General features: G+C 43.1%; 1 protein-coding gene across 2 annotated transcripts in view; it reads right to left on the bottom strand.

Annotated features, from left to right (window-relative positions):
• The window catches only part of LOC135527888 (zinc finger and BTB domain-containing protein 46-like), a 115,519-nt gene that overhangs the window by 13,390 nt on the left and 80,670 nt on the right, over positions 1-21,459 (bottom strand). The window contains exons 4-5 of one of the 2 annotated variants that reach the window (XM_064956519.1): positions 12,475-12,759; positions 128-2,628 (exon numbers count right to left, since the gene is read on the bottom strand). In XM_064956519.1, the coding sequence (XP_064812591.1) occupies positions 2,231-2,628; positions 12,475-12,759 (683 nt within the window). In that variant the 3' untranslated portion in view covers positions 128-2,230. Of the gene's footprint in view, positions 1-127; positions 2,629-12,474; positions 12,760-21,459 lie in introns of those variants that run through there. The other variant, XM_064956518.1, reaches the window with a different exon arrangement.

Here is a 21,459-nt window from a genome sequence, read left to right as displayed (position 1 = left end):
CACACACACACACGCGCACATGCGCACACACACACACACACACACACACACACACACACACACACACACACACACACACACACACACACACACACACACACACACACACACACAATGCACATAGAGTTGAATAAACAAAAGGCACATAAAAAGAAGACAAAGTGTTAAAGAGAGAAAAAGTCAGAAAGCAAAAACATGGTTAATGGATTAATAACTCAAATAAACAAACACATAATTAGAAACAGAGATGAAAAAGAGATCCGTGTTTGGGTGTGGTCTGATCTAAGGGCTGTAGTGTGTGGTCTGATCTAAGGGCTGTAGTGTGTGGTCTGATCTAAAGGCTGTAGTGTGTGGTCTGATCTAAAGGCTGTAGTGTGTGGTCTGACCTAAGGAATGTTGTGTGTGGTCTGATCTAAGGGCTGTAGTGTGTGGCCTGATCTGAGGGCTGTAGTGTGTGGTCTGATCTAAGGGCTGTAGTGTGTGGTCTGATCTAAGGGCTGTAGTGTGTGGTCTGATCTAAGGGCTGTAGTGTGTGGTCTGATCTAAGGGCTGTAGTGAGTGGTCTGATCTGAGGGCTGTAGTGTGTGGTCAGTGTGGTCTGATCTAAAGGCTGTAGTGTATGGTCTGATCTAAGGGGTCTAGTGTGTGGTCTGATCTACGGGCTGTAGTGTGTGGTCTGATCTAAGGGCTGTACTGTGTGGTCAGTGTGGTCTGATCTAAGGGATGTAGTATGTGGTCCGATCTAAGGGCTGTAGTGTGTGGCCTGATCTAAGGGCTCTAGTGTGTGGTCTGATCTAAGGGCTGTTGTGTGTGGTCTGATCTAAGGGCTGTAGTGTGTGGTCTGATCTAAGGGCTCTAGTGTGTGGTCTGATCTAAGGGCTGTAGTGTGTGGTCTGATCTAAGGGCTCTAGTGTGTGGTCTGATCTAAGGGCTGTAGTGTGTGGTCTGATCGAAGGGCTCTCGTGTGTGGTCTGATCTAAGGGCTGTAGTGAGTGGTCTGATCTGAGGGCTGTAGTCTGTGGTCTGTGTGTAATTGCAACACAATCACCCATTACTCTTTTTACTGTAAAGTAACAGGTGGATGGAGAGAGAGAAATTAGGATAAAGAGAGAGATAGAAATGGAGATCGAGAGAACGAGAGAGACATAGAAAGAGACGGGGGGAGTGAGGGCGAAGACAATAGGGTATCCAATATTTATTCATATCTCTTGATTCGTATCTCTGGTAGGGGGTTACAGATTAACTTTTGTTTGTTCAACGACCCCTCCCTATGGGTGTGTGTGTTCATCCCCAAACTAAAGCCTACCCCTCCTCCTCCACCTGCACTAACCATCTCTCCCTCCTTGAAGAACAGAACACCATGGTCTGGGCAAACAGATTGCTTGTCCACAGAGATTAAGAGCCTTGTAGGGAGGGAAGTCCACTGAAGCCAATTGCTGCTCCTACACACACACACACACACACACACACACACACACACACACACACACACACACACACACACACACACACACACACACACACACACACACACACACACACACACACACACACACACACACATGCCCATTCACCCACCCTCACACACCCACAGTGGCAGGATGGAGAAGGTAATTTCTTGACCTTCTTATTGTCTAGCGATATTGATTCTATTCAGTCCTGAAACCTTTCTGTTATGTAAAGCATCTGTAGGACCACATTGTTTCACCAGACCCCTAACATTACATCTATTATCACTGCTAACTACTTCCCATCAACTCTAAACTAAATGTATGCAATCTCGGGTTCTAGATGTAGTCTATGGGCTTTTGTGCATAGGAAAAATCATAGAATTTAAAGGTAATAAAATCATGAAAAAACACCCAGAGGAAATGAGAAAGGAACAAAGACACACAGCCAAGGTTAGACAGACAGGTTGGACAGACAGGTTGGACAGACAGGTTGGACAGACAAATAGATATCACCGGTAATAACACAAGTAATAAGAACAGGAAACACAACAGATTCCACACAGTCAGCAGAATAGGGTGAACAAAGACACAACACTAGAGGGGCTGTGGAGGGAGATATGACCCCCAGGGGTATGCAACCCCCTACCAACCCCACCCCTACTGCCAGGGTATAAAACAGAAGGAGTAGGATGAAGTTGCCCCTGGACACTGATTTCAAGTCAGGTTTACATTCCTCCTCCTCATTGTTAAGGTTATAATATAGTGAGGATAAACTGATCCTAGATCAGTGTCTTAAGGGCCAACTTCCACCCGGGGTGAACATGGATGTTTCTGCTTACCTCTAGTGGGGGCTCAGAGGGCTCGGGACCCTCAGGATTCTCTTCTACATTCATAGCCAGCTCCTCTGAGTGTGAGTGGAGTGCTGCGCTGGGTCCCCCAGCCCGCAATCCAGGGGCCATCAGGGGCCCGGCCTCAGAGGGCTGCAGGGGGAGTGTGGGCGGACGGAGGAAGGATGGCGGGGGTGGTGGAAGAGGAGGTGGGAGGAGAAGTGGAAGAGGAGAGGAGGAGGAGAAGGAAGCAGCCCCTTGTTTGCTATCAAATGTGGCCCCTGTTGTGGCCCCTGGTCGGATTGTTGCACTTCGGAGGTGCTGCTGCTGGTGGTGGAGGTGGTGGAGGCCTGAGGAGCACAGGAAACGAGGCTCACCCACCCACTCAGGACAAACTGCAACCATCTGTCTGCGTCCACACAACAGCAGCACAGAGAGAGAGGGGGCAAGGGGGCACACTGAGACAGCTGCAGCGCCACGGCTAACCCGACGCAGATAAAAGGAGAGGAGAGGAGGAGGAACGAACAAAAAGACTTGCTCTCCTCTCCTCTGCCAGCAAGGAGGAAAGGTTTAGGAGTACTCTCTGGTACTCTCTTTTCTCTCTCTTTTTTCGTTCATCCTCTCCTTCTCCTTCCACCCACGTGCACGCAGAGAGGACGGACGTGTGTGTGCTTGTGCAATGTTTGAGAAGACGAATGAGGATCTTGTATTGTCGAATATAAAATACTGAATTAGAGCAGCTGTCTATGAGAGCATCCATTTTAGGGAGAGAACCGTAGCGAAGGTAGGTCTAATCAGGATAACACCCTGCTCCTTCAACCAGCTCTCACAGTCTCACATCAGAATTACATGTTCATCCATGTTTCTCAAGCGCACAATTTTTAAGTTGTTCCAAACATAAAATTTCAAAGCGTTTAAAGTTAACTTTAGGCATTATCTCCACATTTTTAAGGTTGAGGTTAAGGTTCGGCATTAACTCTGAATGGTTAAGGTAATGGTTAAGATTTGGGATAAATCTCAAAATCAACTATCTATCGCTGGATTTGAACATGCAAACTTTGGCACGAGAGGCAGATGCTTACCCATCCGCTATCCATGTCCACAACACGCTAGCAAAACCAAAACCTACTTAAAGGTAACAACACTGACGTTTAATACAGACTTTTATCACGGGTTACCTGGCTGGCTCACTAACATTCAGTATATGAGAGTATAGTAGACAACTGATTAACACATTGAACATGTATTGTTGAATCCTTAAAATACCATATCACTCACCCACACATTCACACATATGCTGTAGGTGTATCCAAGGTAACACTACCATAGAGATACTGGTGCAATGTAAAAGAAAGTGTGTGTGTGTGTGTGTGTGTGTGTGTGTGTGTGTGTGTGTGTGTGTGTGTGTGTGTGTGTGTGTGTGTGTGTGTGTGTGTGTGTGTGTGTGTGTGTGTGTGTGTGTGTGTGTGTGTGTGTGTGTGTGTGTGTGTGTGTGTGTGTGTAGTGTCGAGGAGCTTTAAACTGAATGTGTAGAAAACTGTTAATATGTGTGTGTTGGGATGGGAAATAGGGAATACTGTGTATAAGAAGAGTTTCTTTCCAAAATGCTGTATCCACCAATTTTTCACATGTCTTTTTTCACCAAAAATGATTTCTTCTGGGTACCTTCATGTGTGTGTAAAATATTACTGTTCTCACATTTTTTATTCATAGATTCTAGGTGTATTAAATTTGCTTTTCTTTCAAAACACTAAATCCATTGTTTAGCTAGAATGGAACGTACAGTGTGTATCCTGTATATTTGACTGTGATACGTGATTGGCTCACCTAGATATCTTCAGACGAATGAACTGTAAATCACTCTGGATAAGAGCATCTGCTAAATGACTAAATGTAGATGTTTTACATACAGATCTCATATTACTTGATTCATTTAAAAAAAAAATGATAAATGTATGTCACAAATGTATCATTTGTACAGTACTTTATTAAAAATGTACTTATTTGTTATTTTTGACTGTGTAAAACCTAGCAGTACTACTTATTTCTCTGAGAGTGAGGGGGATATATAGAGTTTAAAAAAACATTATTTGTCTCTCTGTAATGAAACCATAAAGTGATAGATTTCAAACAAATATATGTCATGATTAAATAGTGAGAAAAAAACACCTCTCTTTTATAATTTTTTCAAACAATAAAAATCAAATTTATAAACATTTCTGAAAATGGATATATAGAGTTTTGGAAAGAAACTCCATATGGTGTTTGTTTATCAATGTGTTGTTGTTGTGTGTGTGTGTGTGTGTGTGTGTGTGTGTGTGTGTGTGTGTGTGTGTGTGTGTGTGTGTGTGTGTGTGTGTGTGTGTGTGTGTGTGTGTGTGTGTGTGTGTGTGTGTGTGTGTGTGTGTAGGCAGTTTTTCAGGGAATGTCTCTAGAGTTATGCAGTGGGTTAGACATCCCTTCCCCTCTTCTCCTCTCCTCAGTGGACACAATCACAAAACCATGAGGCTCCACCATGGACAGATTCCTGGAATGTTCAACTGCCGCTCCCTCCACTCCCACTTACTGTAGACACACACATACACACACTCTCCATTTCCGCCCTACCCCAGGCATTGTCAGTAGGGGAGGAGAAAAGTGGGGTGAAATGGTAGGAGGAAGGGATGAGAGAGTGAGAGCGAGAAGCGAGAGAGCAAGAGAGCAAGAGAGCTAAAGAGAGACAGAGTGAGCGAGACAGAGAGAGAGAGAGAGAGAGAGAGAGAGAGAGAGAGAGAGAGAGAGAGAGAGAGAGAGAGAGAGAGAGAGAGAGAGAGAGAGAGAGAGAGAGAGAGAGAGAGAGAGAGAGGGAGAGCACAAGAGAGAAAGAGACAGAGACAGAGACATGAAGCAGATCAGACCAGGGTTGAAATGAATGTGGTATAATAGTAGATCAGACCAGGGTTGAAATGAATGTGGTATAATAGCAGATCAGACCAGGGTTGAAATGAATGTGGTATAATAGCAGATCAGAATTCATGGGTGTTCCCTGATATCAGGAAAAGCTCATTGATACCTACCATTGGTCAGTTCCGGTGTTATGAGACTGATGGTTTCTCGACACAGATGATTTGATTATATAGCAGGCTAAGATAACTAACCTGGCAGGTTAGGTGAATTAGCGTGGCAGGTTAGGAGACTGAGGACAAAGGTTAGGAAAATAGTTAGGTTTAGCTACAATGCTACAGTTGTCAACAACTGTTGTTCCCGGCGTGAAACATACGGCCACGGAACAATGGTGAGCAGTAGTGGATGTAACTTGATATCAAGAAATGCCCGATATCAGAAGGCACCCATAATTGCAGTTTGCAATTACACCCTTCTCGTTAAAATACATGTGTATTTAAATATTTGTATTTCAAATATAAATGTTCACATTTATTGTTAATTTTTATATTTATTTTTCAAATATGTATCTGAAATGTATCTGAAAGTAATTGAAATACAGCAAATAGTATTTGAACCCAGGTGTGAAGCAGAAGGGTTGAAGAAGAAGGGTGGTTGACTGGAACAAGGGTCAAGGGTCAAGGGGTAGAAAAGGGACACAAAGGCAGCAAACGTAGGCCTCTAACTACTAATTCCTAATTCCCAGAAAAGATCCAACGTTTCCCCCCACAATACAGTTAAGTACATCACAAAGGACTAGCTAGAAGGGTTTGATATGGGACATATAAAGTATAGTGCAGTACTATTGTAACTAGATATTAGCACAGTATTCTATTACTATGTTACCATGTGCTTTCTAGATAATTATCAGGTGTGTTTGGGGATTGTAAGATAAACAACACTGGTACCTAACACTACTAAGTAAGGTGATATAATTAGAGAATTAACAGATAGAATTTCCGTTTTTCCAAAGTTGAATTATACATTGTGAAGGGGTTAGCGTGATTTTGACAGCATCTTACAAGTAAAATTCTGTATTTCATTGCTTGCATCAATACCTTGTAATTACAGTAAACTACTGTAATATACAAACGCCTCCCCTTAACAAATTTAATTCACCCATTCATTCATTAATTCCGATTATGGTATAGCATTTACTTTTTTACAGTATAAAACAGTACATTTGTCATTACACAGTACACAGTACACAATACTGTGTACTGTGTAATGACATACAGTACAGTTCCGTAAAATGTACTGTTTTATATTGTAAAAAAGTAAATGCTATACCATAATCGGAATTAATGAATGAATGGGTGAATTAAATTTGTTAAGGGGAGGCGTTTGTATATTACAGTAGTTTACTGTAATTACAAGGTATTGGTGCAAGCAGATTGGCTGCTAAGTAAAGTGTTGACAAACATTACAGCATAATAATGAACATTTGTTTTGTATCACTTGCACTTCCAGAGGCCATAACAAAGGCTTACAGCATTCTCACTCAACAAATATAGCCTCTTACAAGGTACGCCTCAAAATATGGTAATGAGAGAAACAACAATACCATACACCCCCTAGTGATCAAAAGGTTATTTGGTGGTCCAAAGCTACGGTACAGTACTGTATTCTGTTGGGTGGAATTACAGTGCCATTCGAAATACAGAAATTCTACCCCACCCACAGTCTGTCCCCACAATGCACCATCATTTAGAGTATGATGCAGTAAAACATTTCAGAGTAATTTTAAATTTTTTTTGTATAATTGACAGTTTTCCATTACAGTATAGCATTACATGGGCTTGGTGTTCGTGCGTACATGTGACCAAGGTCCGGCTAAACTGACCCTTCAGCTGTCAAGAGGTTAAAGGGCAAAGGGGTTCCTAAGTCAGCACTTTTAGCAAGGATGTCAAGTCAACAAGTGTCCCTACTTGTCAAGTGTCCCTACTTAAGAGATAACCAGACACGGAGGGTTAAACCAGAAACAACTCAAAGGGTTAAGTGTTTAAGTGTTCAGTCTGAGTGATTAAGCTTAGGGATATGGTTTGGGGAAGGCTGAAAACCAAATCATTTGAAACAAACCGCTGTTTCCATCAACAATCATCAAGTATTCTCACAGTAGCCGAGGGCGGAAGACACACACACCTGTTTAGGCGAGGTGCTGGCTAGCAGAGTTTGGAAAAGAAAAGGAGGGCCTCACACTCTAGGAGCTCAGATGCAATCATTTAATAACCACTGTTTCCACAGCCAAGCTGTCTTCATCAGGGTATATTGAGTAACAATGCGGGTCACTAGTTTATATAGAGTTTGCAAGGACACACACAGGTGTCTATAATCATGGCCAGCTGTGGCTTGATTTCATTGGTTGATTTACAGATATAAATAGAACATGTAATAAGCATGAATGGATAACATATGATCATAGATACAATTTGGCTGCATATGCCTACAAACGTTATTTACAATATATAACAAAAACACAAGAATCACAAGAATGGCTTCAGATCAAAGTCTACATAGAGACCTCGAAGGGAGCAAGGGTCTTTAAATTAAAGATCCAGGCAGCCTCTCGTTTTAACAGCCAATTGTCAAGGTCACCCCCTCTCTGAGGGAGGGTGATGTGTTTTATGCCGATATAGCAAAGGGACAACATAGAGTGGTTCACTTCCAAAAAGTGGGCCGCAAATGGGTACATCGAGTTTTTCCACCTAATGGTGCTACGATGCACAGAGATTCTTACTTTTAGTTGCTCTTCATTTTGTCCACATCATTTTTACCACAAGGACAAGTTATAAGATAAATAACTGCCTTAGTGGAACACGTGATAACACCTTTGATTGCGATTTGTTTGCCTGTTTGGGGGTGTTTGAAGGATCTACATTGGTAAGTGCCATTGCATTGAGCGCAGCCGTTACACTTGTAGTTTCCATCTGGCGCAAGGAGACGTTGTGCGGGGGTATTTGGGGTATTTGGGGTATTTTGTGTATTTTGGGGTGGTAAATCAGAGGTTACCAATTCATCTATGAAAGCACGACCAAAGGAGGGTCCGGAAACATATTACACATGTTTGTGAACGATTCCCTTAAATTGTTCAGAGCACATTGAATAGCGCGTAGTGAGAACGCAAGAATCCTTCTTTTTGCGAGACTTTCCTTAAAAGAGATCATGTCTTGATTTGTTTTGTATTTTAATGCATGCACTTGAGGGTTGTTCATTTGGGTAACATAACAAAATAAAATACTGCCATCGCCTTCAATACTGCCATCGTGTGGAATATTAATGTATAACGACTCAACATCAAAAATAAGGAACAAGGTATTCTCAGGGAGAGGATTGAGAGATTCAATGATAGAGATCATACTGCTGGTGTCCTTTGCTAACATTAGGTAGCTAGCTAATGACGATACACCATAGTAGTGGGTCTGCAAAATCAAGTAAATAATACTGAACTCATGATAAAATCATGTTTGACATTTGAATGGATATTGTCATTTTGATTGTTTTTTGCTTAGTGACATTGTGAATAACATCTTTTTGGCTTTTAACTCTGGTTTAACTAGCTATTTATCTAATCAGGTTTCTGCACAAGAAAATTTGTGAAGTCCCAAATTCTCGCGAGATACTGCAAGAATTTGCTATCTCAAAGATACGCAGCCTCAGAAAGACCCCTCACGGATTAGGAGCCACGCCCTTCAAAAATGTTCTTGTTTTCCTACCTTTTCAGGACTATCGGGTGAATTATTAGGACATTGCAGTCCTGGTCGTGTAGGAAAACTAGTATACACACACTCTCTCACACTCTCTCACACACTCTCACACACTCTCACACACTCTCACACACACACACACACACACACACACACACACACACACACACACACACACACACACACACACACACACACACACACACACACACACACACACACACACACACACACACACACACACAGTTGTGATAATGGCAGCAATGGCTGGTGAAATGGAGCAGGTGACCTCGCCCTACTACTCTGTTCGATGAACCAATACTTTCCCAAAGATTTAAATAACTATGCTTTGAAGTAAAAGACGTGGAGAGGTGGGGAGGTGTTATGAAGAGGCAGGCTGAAGGAATGAGAAAGGGAGGGAAGAAGAGGAGACAGTTAAAGAGGGAAGGGGTGGGGAAGGGGTCGTAGAAGAGACAGAAGAAGGGAGTGTGAAGGAGAACTTGGGGCAGTGACAGAGGGTAGTTTGTACTGAGGGGAGAGAGCAGCAATCCGTCAAACTCACTAGGCTTGTCCTTCCCTCAGTGCTCTGAAAAACATAATGTTTGTTTATTTTCATCTCTCTTTTAAAGAGAGAGTGAAAACCTCAGTGGAGGGGTTGGTTGGCCATCCCGAAAGGCATCTCTCAAAACCACCCCATTGTGTGGTGCTTTCAAGTTGTGTTTGGCCAAACAAACACTTTCCCTAGGGTTCACAATGCGCTGACACTCAAATAAAGAGGCATGTTTAAACATATCATAAATTACTAAGCACATAAGACACATTTCAGAAGGACGAAATGGTACTGATAACATTCTTAGAATTCTACTCATATCATTACTCAAGGATCTGTGTTAAGTGTGCGTGTGCGTGTGCGTATGCGTGTGCGTGCGTGTGCGTGTGTGTGCGTGTGTGTGTGTGTGTGTGTGTGCGTGTGCATGTGCGTGTGCGTGTGTGTGTCTGTGTGTGTGCGTGTGTGTGTGTGTGTGTCTGTGTGTGTGTGTCTGTGTGTGTGTGTGTGTGTGTGTGTGTGTGTGTGTCTGTGTGTGTGTGTGTGTCTGTGTGTGTCTGTGTGTGTGCGTGTGTGTGCGTGTGTGTCTGTGTGTGTGTGTGTCTGTGTGTGTGTGTGTCTGTGTGTGTGTGTGTGTCTGTGTGTGTGTCTGTGTGTGTGTGCGTGCGTGTGTGCGCGTGTGTGTGTGTGCGTGAGTGTCTGTGTGTCTGTGTGTGAGTGTCTGTGTGTCTGTGTGTGCGTGTGCGCGTGTGCGTGTGCGTGTGTGTGTGTGCGTGTGTGCGTGTGTGTATGATAGAGGCCCCTCAGTATGGGCAGGTCAAATGAGAGGCAGCGTGCCTGCTGTGACAGTGCCTCAATCTCTTCACTTAAAGCCAACAGAGGGTTTCTCTGTGTGTGTGTGTGTGTATGTGTGTGTGGAGGGGGGTCCACTCAGTCAAAGCCCTAGTCTCCAGCCCTATTGTATCAGAGCAGGGCTAAGCTAAAAGGGCATGACCAGGTTTAGAGTTGGACTCTTTCTCCATCTCCCTCAAACACAGACAAACACAACTCAGCACAAAGAAGACAATTACCAGCCAAAGAAAGCAAAGAGAAATTAAACACACACACATGCACGCACCCTCACCCTCACACGCACACACACGCAAACACACAAACACGCACACATAAATACACACTGGGAGAGACACTATATACAGCAGTATGTGGACACCCCTTCAAATGAGTGGATTTGTCTCTTTCAGCCAAACCCGTTGCTGACAGGTGTATAAAATCAAGCACACAGCCATGCAATCTCCATAGGAACATTTATAGTAGAATGGCCTTACTATAGAGCACAGTGACTTTCACCATGGCGTCGTCATAGGATGCAACAATACAACAAGTCAGTTTGTCAAATTTCTGTGGTGTGATTGTGAAGTGGAAACGTCTAGGAGAAACAACAACTCAGCCGCGAAGTAGTAGACCACACAAGCTGGAAGAACGGAACCGCTGAGTGCTGAAGTGCGTAGAGAGTAAAAATGGTCTGTCCTTGGTTGCAACACTCACTACCGAGTTCCAAACTGCCTCTGGAAGCAACGTCAGCACAAGAACTGTTCGTCGGGAGCATCATGAATTGGGTTTCCATGGCCGAGCAACCGCACAGTGGTGTAAAGCTCACCGCCATTGGACTCTGGAGCAGTGGAAACACGTTCTCTGGCAGATGCCAGTGAACGCTACCTGCCCGAATGCATTATGCCAACTGTAAAGTTTGGTGGATGAGGACTAACGGTCTGGGGCTGTCGTTCATGGTTTGGGCTAGGCCACTTAGTTCCAGTGAAGGGAAATCTTAACGCTACAGCATACAATGACATTCTAGACGATTATGTGCTTCCAACTTTGTGGCAACAGTTTGTGGAAGGCCCTTTCCTGTTTCAGCATGACAATGCCCCTGTGCACAAAGAGAGGTCCATACAGAAATGGTTTGTCGAAATCACTGTGGAAGACCATGACTGGCCTACAAAGAGTCCTGACCTCAACCCCATCGAAGACGTTTGGGATGAATTGGAATGCCAATTGCGAGCCAGGCCTAATCGCCCAACATCAGTACCCAACCTCACTAATGCTCTTGTGGCTGAACTGAAGCAAGTCCCCGCAGCAACGTTCCAACATCTAGTGGAAAGCCTTCCCAGAAGAGTAGAAGAGGCTGTTATAGCAGCAAAGGGGGGACCAACTCCATATTAATGACCATGATTTTAGTATGAGATGTTCGACAAGCAGGTGTCCACATACTTTTGGTCATCTAGTGTATATTCCAATGGTCCAAAATAACTTGACTGAGAGGCGCAGTGAGTGGAACATTAAAGTTGATGATTAAAAGCTTTTATTATACCAATGGCTAGCATCCTGCTATATTTACACCAAGATAGAGGGAAGGTATGGACGGCCATCCTCAAGGCCTCAGACACACACCCACATGCACCCATGCACAATACATCATTCAATCACTCATACACACAGATGAACATGGCTAAACCCTGTTTTATGAAACCACACACACACTGACACACACACTTCGGCAAAGAAATCCAGGAAACATTTTCTCACACACCCGGGAGCCATCCCAGCACAATGTTCTCTCACTGAGTCACAACTGAGTAATCCTCTCTTGCACCATCACACAGACCTGTTACATACTGAACACACACACACACACCACACACGTGCACACACGCACAGTCACGCGCACACGCACACGCGCACACGCACACGCACACACACACTCACACACACAGCATGCAATAGACACGCACACCTGTACACACCAAAACTAAATTCACAAAAGCCAATGAGAGAATGATGATTCTGTAGCAATGGTATTGTGTGACACTCAAACAGCAGTTAAGTGCTGTTGAAGTGTGTGTGTGTGTGTGTGTGTGTGTGTGTGTGTGTGTGTGTGTGTGTGTGTGTGTGTGTGTGTGTGTGTGTGTGTGTGTGTGTGTGTGTGTGTGTGTGTGTGTGTGTAACATATTATAACAGTAACTTACGTGAAAGGGAGTGTCCTCCTTTGGGCATGAATTCAAACAGTACAGGGTTATCGTCCCCCAGCATCTCAGCCCGTAGCGAAAGCAGGCTGTTTTTACTCATCAATGCTGCCCTCAGATTGGCTACCGAAGGTGTAGTCCCACCCCCGGTCCCACCTCCTGCCCCATCTGATTCGCCGGCACCCAGGAAGTTGGCCTCGCCCATTGTCAGAGCTTCTTCCTGTTTGAGGAAGAAGTCGAGACGTTCTCCGCGACTGTCTGAGCTGTTGGGCTCTGTCACATCTGCACCTGAAGACAGAGAGGAATCATTCATTCATTGGTTGATTGAGTTTGATTGATTGATCTTTATTAGTTATGTTGAAAGACACAAAATTATACTTTAGACATATGACAACATAAACCATGTAAGATATCAAACCAATGAAACATTTTTTAAATTAGTACACTAAAGGACTTTACCATAGACTTGCCCCCCAAAAAATATAGTGTACAGTGTTCAGACCCATTCCCTTTTTCTACATGTTGTTACGTTACAGCCTTATTCTAAAATTGATTAAACAGATTTTTTCCCTCATCAATCTACACACAATATAAAACAGAAATACCTTATTTACATAAGTATTCAGACCCTTTGCTATGAGACTCGAAATTGAGCTCAGGTGCATCCTGTTTCCATTGATCATCCTTGAGATGTTTCTACAACTAGATTGGAATTCACCTGTGATACATTTATTTGATTGGACATGATTTGGAAAGGCACACAACTGTCTATATAAGGTCCCACAGTTGACAGTGCATGTCAGAGCAAATCAAGCCATGAGGGGAAATAAATTGTCCGTAGAGCTCCGAGACAGGATTGTGTCGAGGAACGGTACTGGTGAAGGGTGCCAGAACATGTCTGCAGCACTGAAGGTCCCCAAGTATGCAGTGGCCACCATCATTCTTAAATGGAATACATCTGGAACCACCAAGACTCTTGAGTCAGAGTTCCTCTGTGGAGATGTGAGAACCTTCCAGAAGGACAACCATCTCTGCAGCACGCCACCAATCAGGCCTTTACGGTAGCATGGCCAGACGGAAGCCACTCCTCAGTAAAAGGCACATCTCTGGCGAGACCTGAAAATAGCTGTGCAGCAACGCTCCCCATCCAACCTGACAGAGCTTGAGAGGATCTGCAGAGAAGAATGAGAGAAACTCACCAAGTACAGGTGTGCCAAGAAGACTCAAGGCTGTAACCACTGCCAAAGGTGCATCAACAAAATACTGAGTAAAGGGTCTGAATACTTATGTGCATTTTATATTTCCGTTTTTGTTAATATACATTTGCAAAAATTTCAAAAAAACTATTTCTGCTTTGTCATTATGTGTGTAGATTGATAATTGAATAAATTTTAGAATAAGGCTGTAATGTAAGAACATGTGGAAAAGGCTAATGGTCTGAATACTTTCTGAATGCGCTGTACGGATGACCGATATTCCTTTGTTTTCAGATCTGTTAGTGAGAAATGGGGCAGAAGAGAGAAGTGGGTAGTTGCAGCCCAATATGGTGGCCGATACTGGCTGTGTTGAAAGAAAGTCGGCATATCGAAAGCGCACATGTAATTGGTTTGACTTTTTGTCAGTTGTTGCCAGCGAGTGCAGAGGTTCGTGGTGACATGACTGTAGAGAGCAGGAGTGAGCAACTCCAGTCCTCCAGGGCCTGAATGGTGTCACTCTTCTTCTCCATCTCTAGCAAACACAGCTGATTAATCAAACTGCATTCTAAACTGAAGATCATGATTAGGTGATTATTGGAGGCAGGTGTGTTAGCTGAGGCTGGGGCAAAACTGTACAGGGGTGGAAAAGTAAAAGATACCTTCATAGAAAATGACTCAAGTAAAAGTGAGTCACCCAGTAAAATACTACTTGAGTAAAAGACAAAGTATTTGGGTGCAGACCTTCATGTGTCACAACTGCTTTCATAAAGTTCTGTATGTGAACTCAAAGAAAATTATTATGAGACTAAACAATACTCTTTGGATATTCATGAAACATAGTTAGTATACCGGTAATAATTTGTCATAAAAGTTTGAGTTGTGTATGTGATTAAAACTGCTTTAGCATCCTCCATGTGCTTCCTGAAAGAGATGGAACAAAATAAGCTAATCCTCTGAGCGCTGGCAATGCTGTTCAATCAAAAGAGACCCTCCAATAACAGTGCACTCTCAACACACCCATTTATTTTGACACAACCACTACTCCGAGACCAGTCCGGATGGGCTGCCTGGCCGTTGACAACATTCATTTTGTCTTGACTGCTTAAATCATCCATGGAAAACCTCTCCTTTAAACACCCCACCTCGAATTCATCCTGTTTGTAAAATGTACAACCATTTGTGTTTTCCACCAAACGCACTTGTGTCTGCACACACACACACACATCCCCCAAAATTACAACAAAGGACAGGATGCTGTTGACAGATAAATCAGTACTGTCTCATCTGAGATCATTTAAACACATAGCAAGAGAGAGAAAGAGGGAGTAAAGGAATGAGAGAGAGCCTGTGAAAAGAAGACAGATGGTCAAACAGCGATAGACAGATAGAGAGCTGGAGTACAAAAGAGAAAGAGAGAGATAGAGAGACAGAGAGACAGAGAGAAAGAGAGAGAGAGACAGAGAGAAAGAGAGAGAGACAGCGAGACAGAGAGAAAGAGAGAGAGACAGAGAGAGAAAGAGAGAGAGAGACAGAGAGAAAGAGAGAGAGACAGAGAGACAGAGAGAAAGAGAGAGAGACAGAGAGAGACAGAGAGAGACAGAGAGAGACAGAGAGAAAGAGAGAGAGAGACAGAGAGAAAGAAAGAGAGACAGAGTGAAAGAGAGAAAGAGAGCGAGACAGAGAGAAAGACAGAGAGAGAGACAGAGAGAAAGAGAGAGAGACAGAGAGAAAGAGAGTGAGACAGAGAGAGAGACAGAGAGAGAGTGACAGAAATTGAGAGAGACAGACAGAAAGAGAGAGAGACAGGGAGAAAGAGAGTGAGACAGAGAGAGAGAGAGAGAGACAGACAGAAAGATATAGACAGACAGGGAGACAGACAAAGAGAGATGGCGCACACGAGAGAGAGAGTCTATCCAGGGTATAAAGGTTTGTTTAGACTGCAGTGACATCCCAGTGACAGAGTAAAGTAGAGAATGTTGTGAACAACTGTCAGCATCAGACACCGCTGCCACACACTCCTCTGTAGATCTACATGTCTGTCACACACAACTTCTGACAGCACACACACACACACACACACACACACACACACACACACACACACACACACACACACACACACACACACACACACACACACACACACACACACACACACACACACATTCACACACAATTCAACACTCCCTGGGGGTTTGTAGGACACTGTCTTCCAAACTGTGTGTATGTGAGTTTGAGTGTGTGCGTGTGTGTGTCTGTCTGTGTATTAGAGCTAGTACAACACCTCCTATCACTGGCCTATGATGCATACACTTCTAGTATATTGCACAAAGTGTGAGAGGTCTGGGCAGGTATTATTATAGATGTGAAATGTGGCATGCAGAACAGAGAGACAGAAAAGACAAACAGTAAAAGAGAAAAAGAGAAAGATTTAAAAAGGAAAGGAATGAAACAGTATAACAACTGAGAAAGATAAAGATTGAGGGAGAGGGAGAAGGCAGAGAGAGGGAGAGGGTGAGGGAGAAGGCGGAGAGCAGAGCAGAATTAGGCCGATACCCACTAATTATCAAAATCCAGAAAAGAGCTGTTAAATTCTATAACCACCTAAAAGGAAGCGATTCCCAAACCTTCCACAACAAAGCCATCACCTACAGAGAGATTAACCTGGAGAAGAGTCCCCTAAGCAAGCTGGTTCTGGGGCTCTGTTCACAAACACACCCTACAGAGCCCCATGACAGCAGCACAATTAGACCCAACCAAATCATGAGAAAACAAAAAGATAATTACTTGACACATTGGAAAGAATTAACAAGAAAACAGAGCAAACTAGAATGCTATTTGGCCCTACACAGAGAGTACACAGCGGCAGAATACCTGACCACTGTGACTGACCCAAAATTAAGGAAAGCTTTGACTATGTACAGACTCAGCGAGCATAGCCTTGCTATTGAGAAAGGCCGCCGTAGGCAGACATGGCTCTCAAGAGAAGACAGGCTATGTGCTCACTGCCCACAAAATGAGGTGGAAACTGAGCTGCACCTCCTAACCTCCTGCCCAATGTATGACCATATTAGAGAGACATATTTCCCTCAGATTACACAGATCCACAAAGAATTCGAAAACAAATCCAATTTTGAAAAACTCCCATATCTACTGGGTGAAATTCCACAGTGTGCCATCAGAGCAGCAAGATTTGTGACCTGTTGCCACGAGAAAGGGCAACCAGTGAGGAACAAACACCATTGTAAATACAACCCATATCTATGCTTATTTATTTTATCTTGTGTCCTTTACCATTTGTACCTTGTAAAAACACTGTATATATATATATATATATATATATATATATATATATATATATATATATATATATATAATATGACATTTGTAATGTCTTTATTGTTTTGAAACTTCTGTATGTGTGATGTCTACTGTTAATTTTTATTGTTTACCTTACTTGCTTTGGCAATGTTAACACATGTTTCCCATGCCAATAAAGCCCCTTGAATTGAATTGAATTGAGAGGAAGAAGGCAGAGAGAGGGAGAGGGAGAAGGTGGAGAGCGGGAGAAGGTGGAGAGAAGGAGAGGGAGAAAGCGGAGAGAGGGAGAGGGAGAAGTCGGAGAGAGGGAGAGGGAGAAGGCGGAGAGAGGGAGAGGGAGAGGGCAGATGGATGGAGAGGTAGAAGGCAGAGAGAGGGGGAGGGAGAAGGCAGAGAGAGGGAGAGGGAGAGGGAGAAGGCAGAGAGAGGGAGAGGGAGAAGGTGGAGAGAGGGAGAGGGAGAAGGCAGATAGATGGAGAGGTAGAAGGCAGAGAGAGGGGGAGGGAGAAGGCAGAGAGAGGGAGAAGGAAGAGAGAGGGAGAAGGAAGAGAGAGGGAGAAGGCAGAGATAGAGGGAGAAGGCAGAGAGAGGGAGAAGGAAGAGAGAGGGAGAAGGCAGAGATAGAGGGAGAAGGCAGAGAGAGAAAGAGGGAGAAGGCAGAGAAAGAGAGAGATGGAGAAGGCAGAGATAGAGGGAGAAGGCATAGAGAGGAGGAAGGCAGAGAGAGGGAGTGGGAGAAGGCAGAGAGAGGGGGAATGAAGAGAGTGAATGAGGGAGGAAGCAGAGAAAGAATGAGAGAGAGAAGGCAGAGAGAGGGAGAGGGAGAAGGAAGAGAGAGGGAGAAGGCAGAGAAAGAAGGAGAGGGCAGAGAAAGAGAGAGAAGGCAGAGAGAGGGAGAAGGCAGAGAGAGGGAGAAGGCAGACAGACGGAGAAGGCAGAGAGAGGGAGAGGGAGAAGGCAGAGAAAGAGGGAGAAGGCAGACAGGGAGAAGGCAGAGAGAGGGAGTAGGCAGAGAGAGGGAGAAGGCAGAGAGAGGGAGAAGGCAGAGAGAGGGAGAAGGCAGAGAAAGAGAGAAAAGGCAGAGAGAGGGAGAAGGCAGAGAGAGTGAGAAGGCAGACAGACGGAGAAGGCAGAGAGAATAAGAGGGAGAGGGTAAGAGTACGACTCATTTTCATTGTCCTCAGGTATGTTCGATATGCAGTGTGTTGGTTGCCACGGCGTTGTTACCGTGTTCTGTTGCCGTGGTGAAAGTCAAGGTGAGAGAGGGGCTGTGAGACTGTAGCGTTCCTCTCCTCTGGCTGAATACTGATGGGCTTGAGTCACCACTGTGGGGATGGCTGTATGATGATGCGAGGGGTGTCTGTCTGAGAGACTTTTTGGGATCAAGGTGTACATGACAAAGTAACTAGAGGTATGTGGGGAGGGATCCTCTGGTCAATAATAAGTGGCCTGGATTGACATGTCTTTAAATCACATTTTTATTTGTATATTTTTATTTGTATATTATGATTTTTGCAGTTCGTTCCAGTCATTGGCAGCAGAGAACTGGAAGGAAAGGCAGCCAAAGGAGAAATTGGCTTTGGGGGTGACCCCACACAAAAAGAGAGAGAGAGAGAGAGAGAGAGGCAGAGGCAGAGGCAGAGGCAGAGACAGAGACAGACAGAGACAGAGACAGAGGCCGAGGCAGAGGCCGAGGCAGAGGCAGAGGCAGAGGCAGAGACAGAGACAGAGACAGAGACAGAGACAGAGACAGAGACAGAGAGCAAGCAGTACAAGAGAGACTTTCCTGTGTAAAAGGCTAAAGGAAAAGCGAGTTAAGAAGAAGGAGACAGGGGCAGTTGAATAAGGAGGCAGAGAACACACACATAAAAACATAGACACACACACACACACAGTTAATTAAGGTGGGGGAGTAGGGCTTGGTTTCAGGGGCACAGGGTGCAGGTATTCATTAGAGCTCTGCTCCTCCCCCTCCAGTGGGCAGCCGAGCAGGCAGAGGAGTCAAATCAATCAAATAGATCCGTTGTTTGTGCTCTGTGTGTGTGTGTGGTTGTATGTATGTGTGTATGTGTGTGTGTGTGTGCTCTGTGTGTGTGTGGTTGTATGTATGTGTGTATGTGTGTATGTGTGCTCTGTGTGTGTGTGGTTGTATGTATGTGTGTATGTGTGTATGTGTGCTCTGTGTGTGTGTGGTTGTATGTATGTGTGTATGTGTGCATGTGTGTGAGAGAGAGCGAATGAGGGAACAGAAGGAGTAGAAGTGGAGGAGAGGAAAGAGACAGAGACCTCTGACCCTCATCTCCTTTCACTCATCTGCTCATTGGACGAGTGAATAACCCTTGACCTGTTTACCCAGCATCCCCTCAACCAGCGGGGCTACAGATGGAACACTTCTAGTCCAGCAGTAATCACACTTCAGCCAGTCAAGTCAACGCTCCTAATACACTGTCTATCCTCCGCTAGATATGATCACATGCAGTACAGTAGTCATTCCATGCTAGAGTATTGTAAAATCAGTTTACGGTTTTAGTGGACACTATGATATTAGACATTACGGTATTAATGGACATTACGGTATTAATAGACACTATGGTATTAATGGACATTATGGTATTAAAGGACACTTTGGTATTAATGGACATTATGGTATTAAATGACACTTTGGTATTAATTGACACTATGGTATTAATGGACACTATGGTATTAATTGACACTATGGTATTAATGGACATTATGGTATTAGTGGACACTATGGTATTAGTGGACATTATGGTATTAATTGACACTATGGTATTAATGGACACTATGGTATTAATAGACACTATGGTATTAATTGACACTATGGTATTAATGGACACTATGGTATTAGTGGACACTATGGTATTAGTGGACACTATGGTATTAATGGACACTATGGTATTAATGGACACTATGGTATTAATTGACACTATGGTATTAATGGACACTATGGTATTAATTGACACTATGGTATTAAAGTACATTATGGTATTAGTGGACACTATGGTATTAGTGGACATTATGGTATTAATTGACACTATAGTATTAATGGACACTATGGTATTAATATACACTATGGTATTAATTGACACTATGCTATTAATGGACACTATGGTATTAGTGGACACTATGGTATTAATAGACACTATGGTATTAATTGACACTATGGTATTAGTGGACACTATGGTATTAATAGACACTATGGTATTAATAGACACTATGGTATTAATTGACACTATGGTATTAATGGACACTATGGTATTAATAGACACTATGGTATTAATTGACACTATGGTATTCATGGACACTATGGTATTAGTGGACATTATGGTATTAATTGACACTATGGTATTAATAGACATTATGGTATTAGTGGACACTATGGTATTAGTGGACATTATGGTATTAATTGACACTATGGTATTAATGGACACTATGGTATTAGTGGACACTATGGTATTAGTGGGCACTATGGTATTAATTGACACTATGGTATTAGTGGACACTGTGGTATTAATGGACAATATGGAATTAGTGGACACTATGGTATTAATGGACACTGTGGTATTAATGGACACTATGGTATTAATGGACACTATGGTATTAGTGGACACTATGGTATTAGTGGACACTATGGTATTAATGGACATTATGGTATTAATGGACATTATGGTATTAATGGACATTATGGTATTAATTGACACTATGGTATTAATGGACATTATGGTATTAATGGACACTGTGGTATTAATGGACACTATGGTATTAGTGGACACTATGGTATTAATTGACAATATGGTATTAGTGGACACTATGGTATTAATGGACATTATGGTATTAATGGACACTATGGTATTAGTGGACACTATGGTATTAATTGACAATATGGTATTAGTGGACACTATGATATTAAAGGGCATTATGGTATTAATGGACACTATGGTATTAGTGGACACTATGGTATTAATTGACAATATGGTATTAGTGGACACTATGGTATTAATGGACATTATGGTATTAATGGACATTATGGTATAAATGGACACTATGGTATTAGTGGACACTGTGGTATTAATTGACAATATGGTATTAGTGGACACTGTGGTATTAATTGACAATATGGTATTAGTGGACACTATGGCATTAGTGGACACTATGGTATTAGTGGACACTGTGGTATTAATGGACATTATGGTATTAATGGAAGCTATGGTATTAGTAGACACTGTGGTATTAATTGACAATATGGTATTAGTGGGCATTATGGTATTAAGGGACATTATGGTATTAGTGGACACTATGGTATTAATGGACACTATGGAATTAGTGGACACTATGGTATTAATTGACAATATGGTATTAGTGGACACTATTGGTATTAATTGGCAATATGGTATTAGTGGACACTATGGTATTAGTGGACACTATGGTATTAATTGACAATATGGTATTA

Source organism: Oncorhynchus masou, chromosome 33 (genome assembly GCF_036934945.1).
Source record: "Oncorhynchus masou masou isolate Uvic2021 chromosome 33, UVic_Omas_1.1, whole genome shotgun sequence".
Lineage (NCBI taxonomy): Eukaryota > Metazoa > Chordata > Actinopteri > Salmoniformes > Salmonidae > Oncorhynchus > Oncorhynchus masou.
This window is presented reverse-complemented; position numbering and strand designations above follow the sequence as displayed.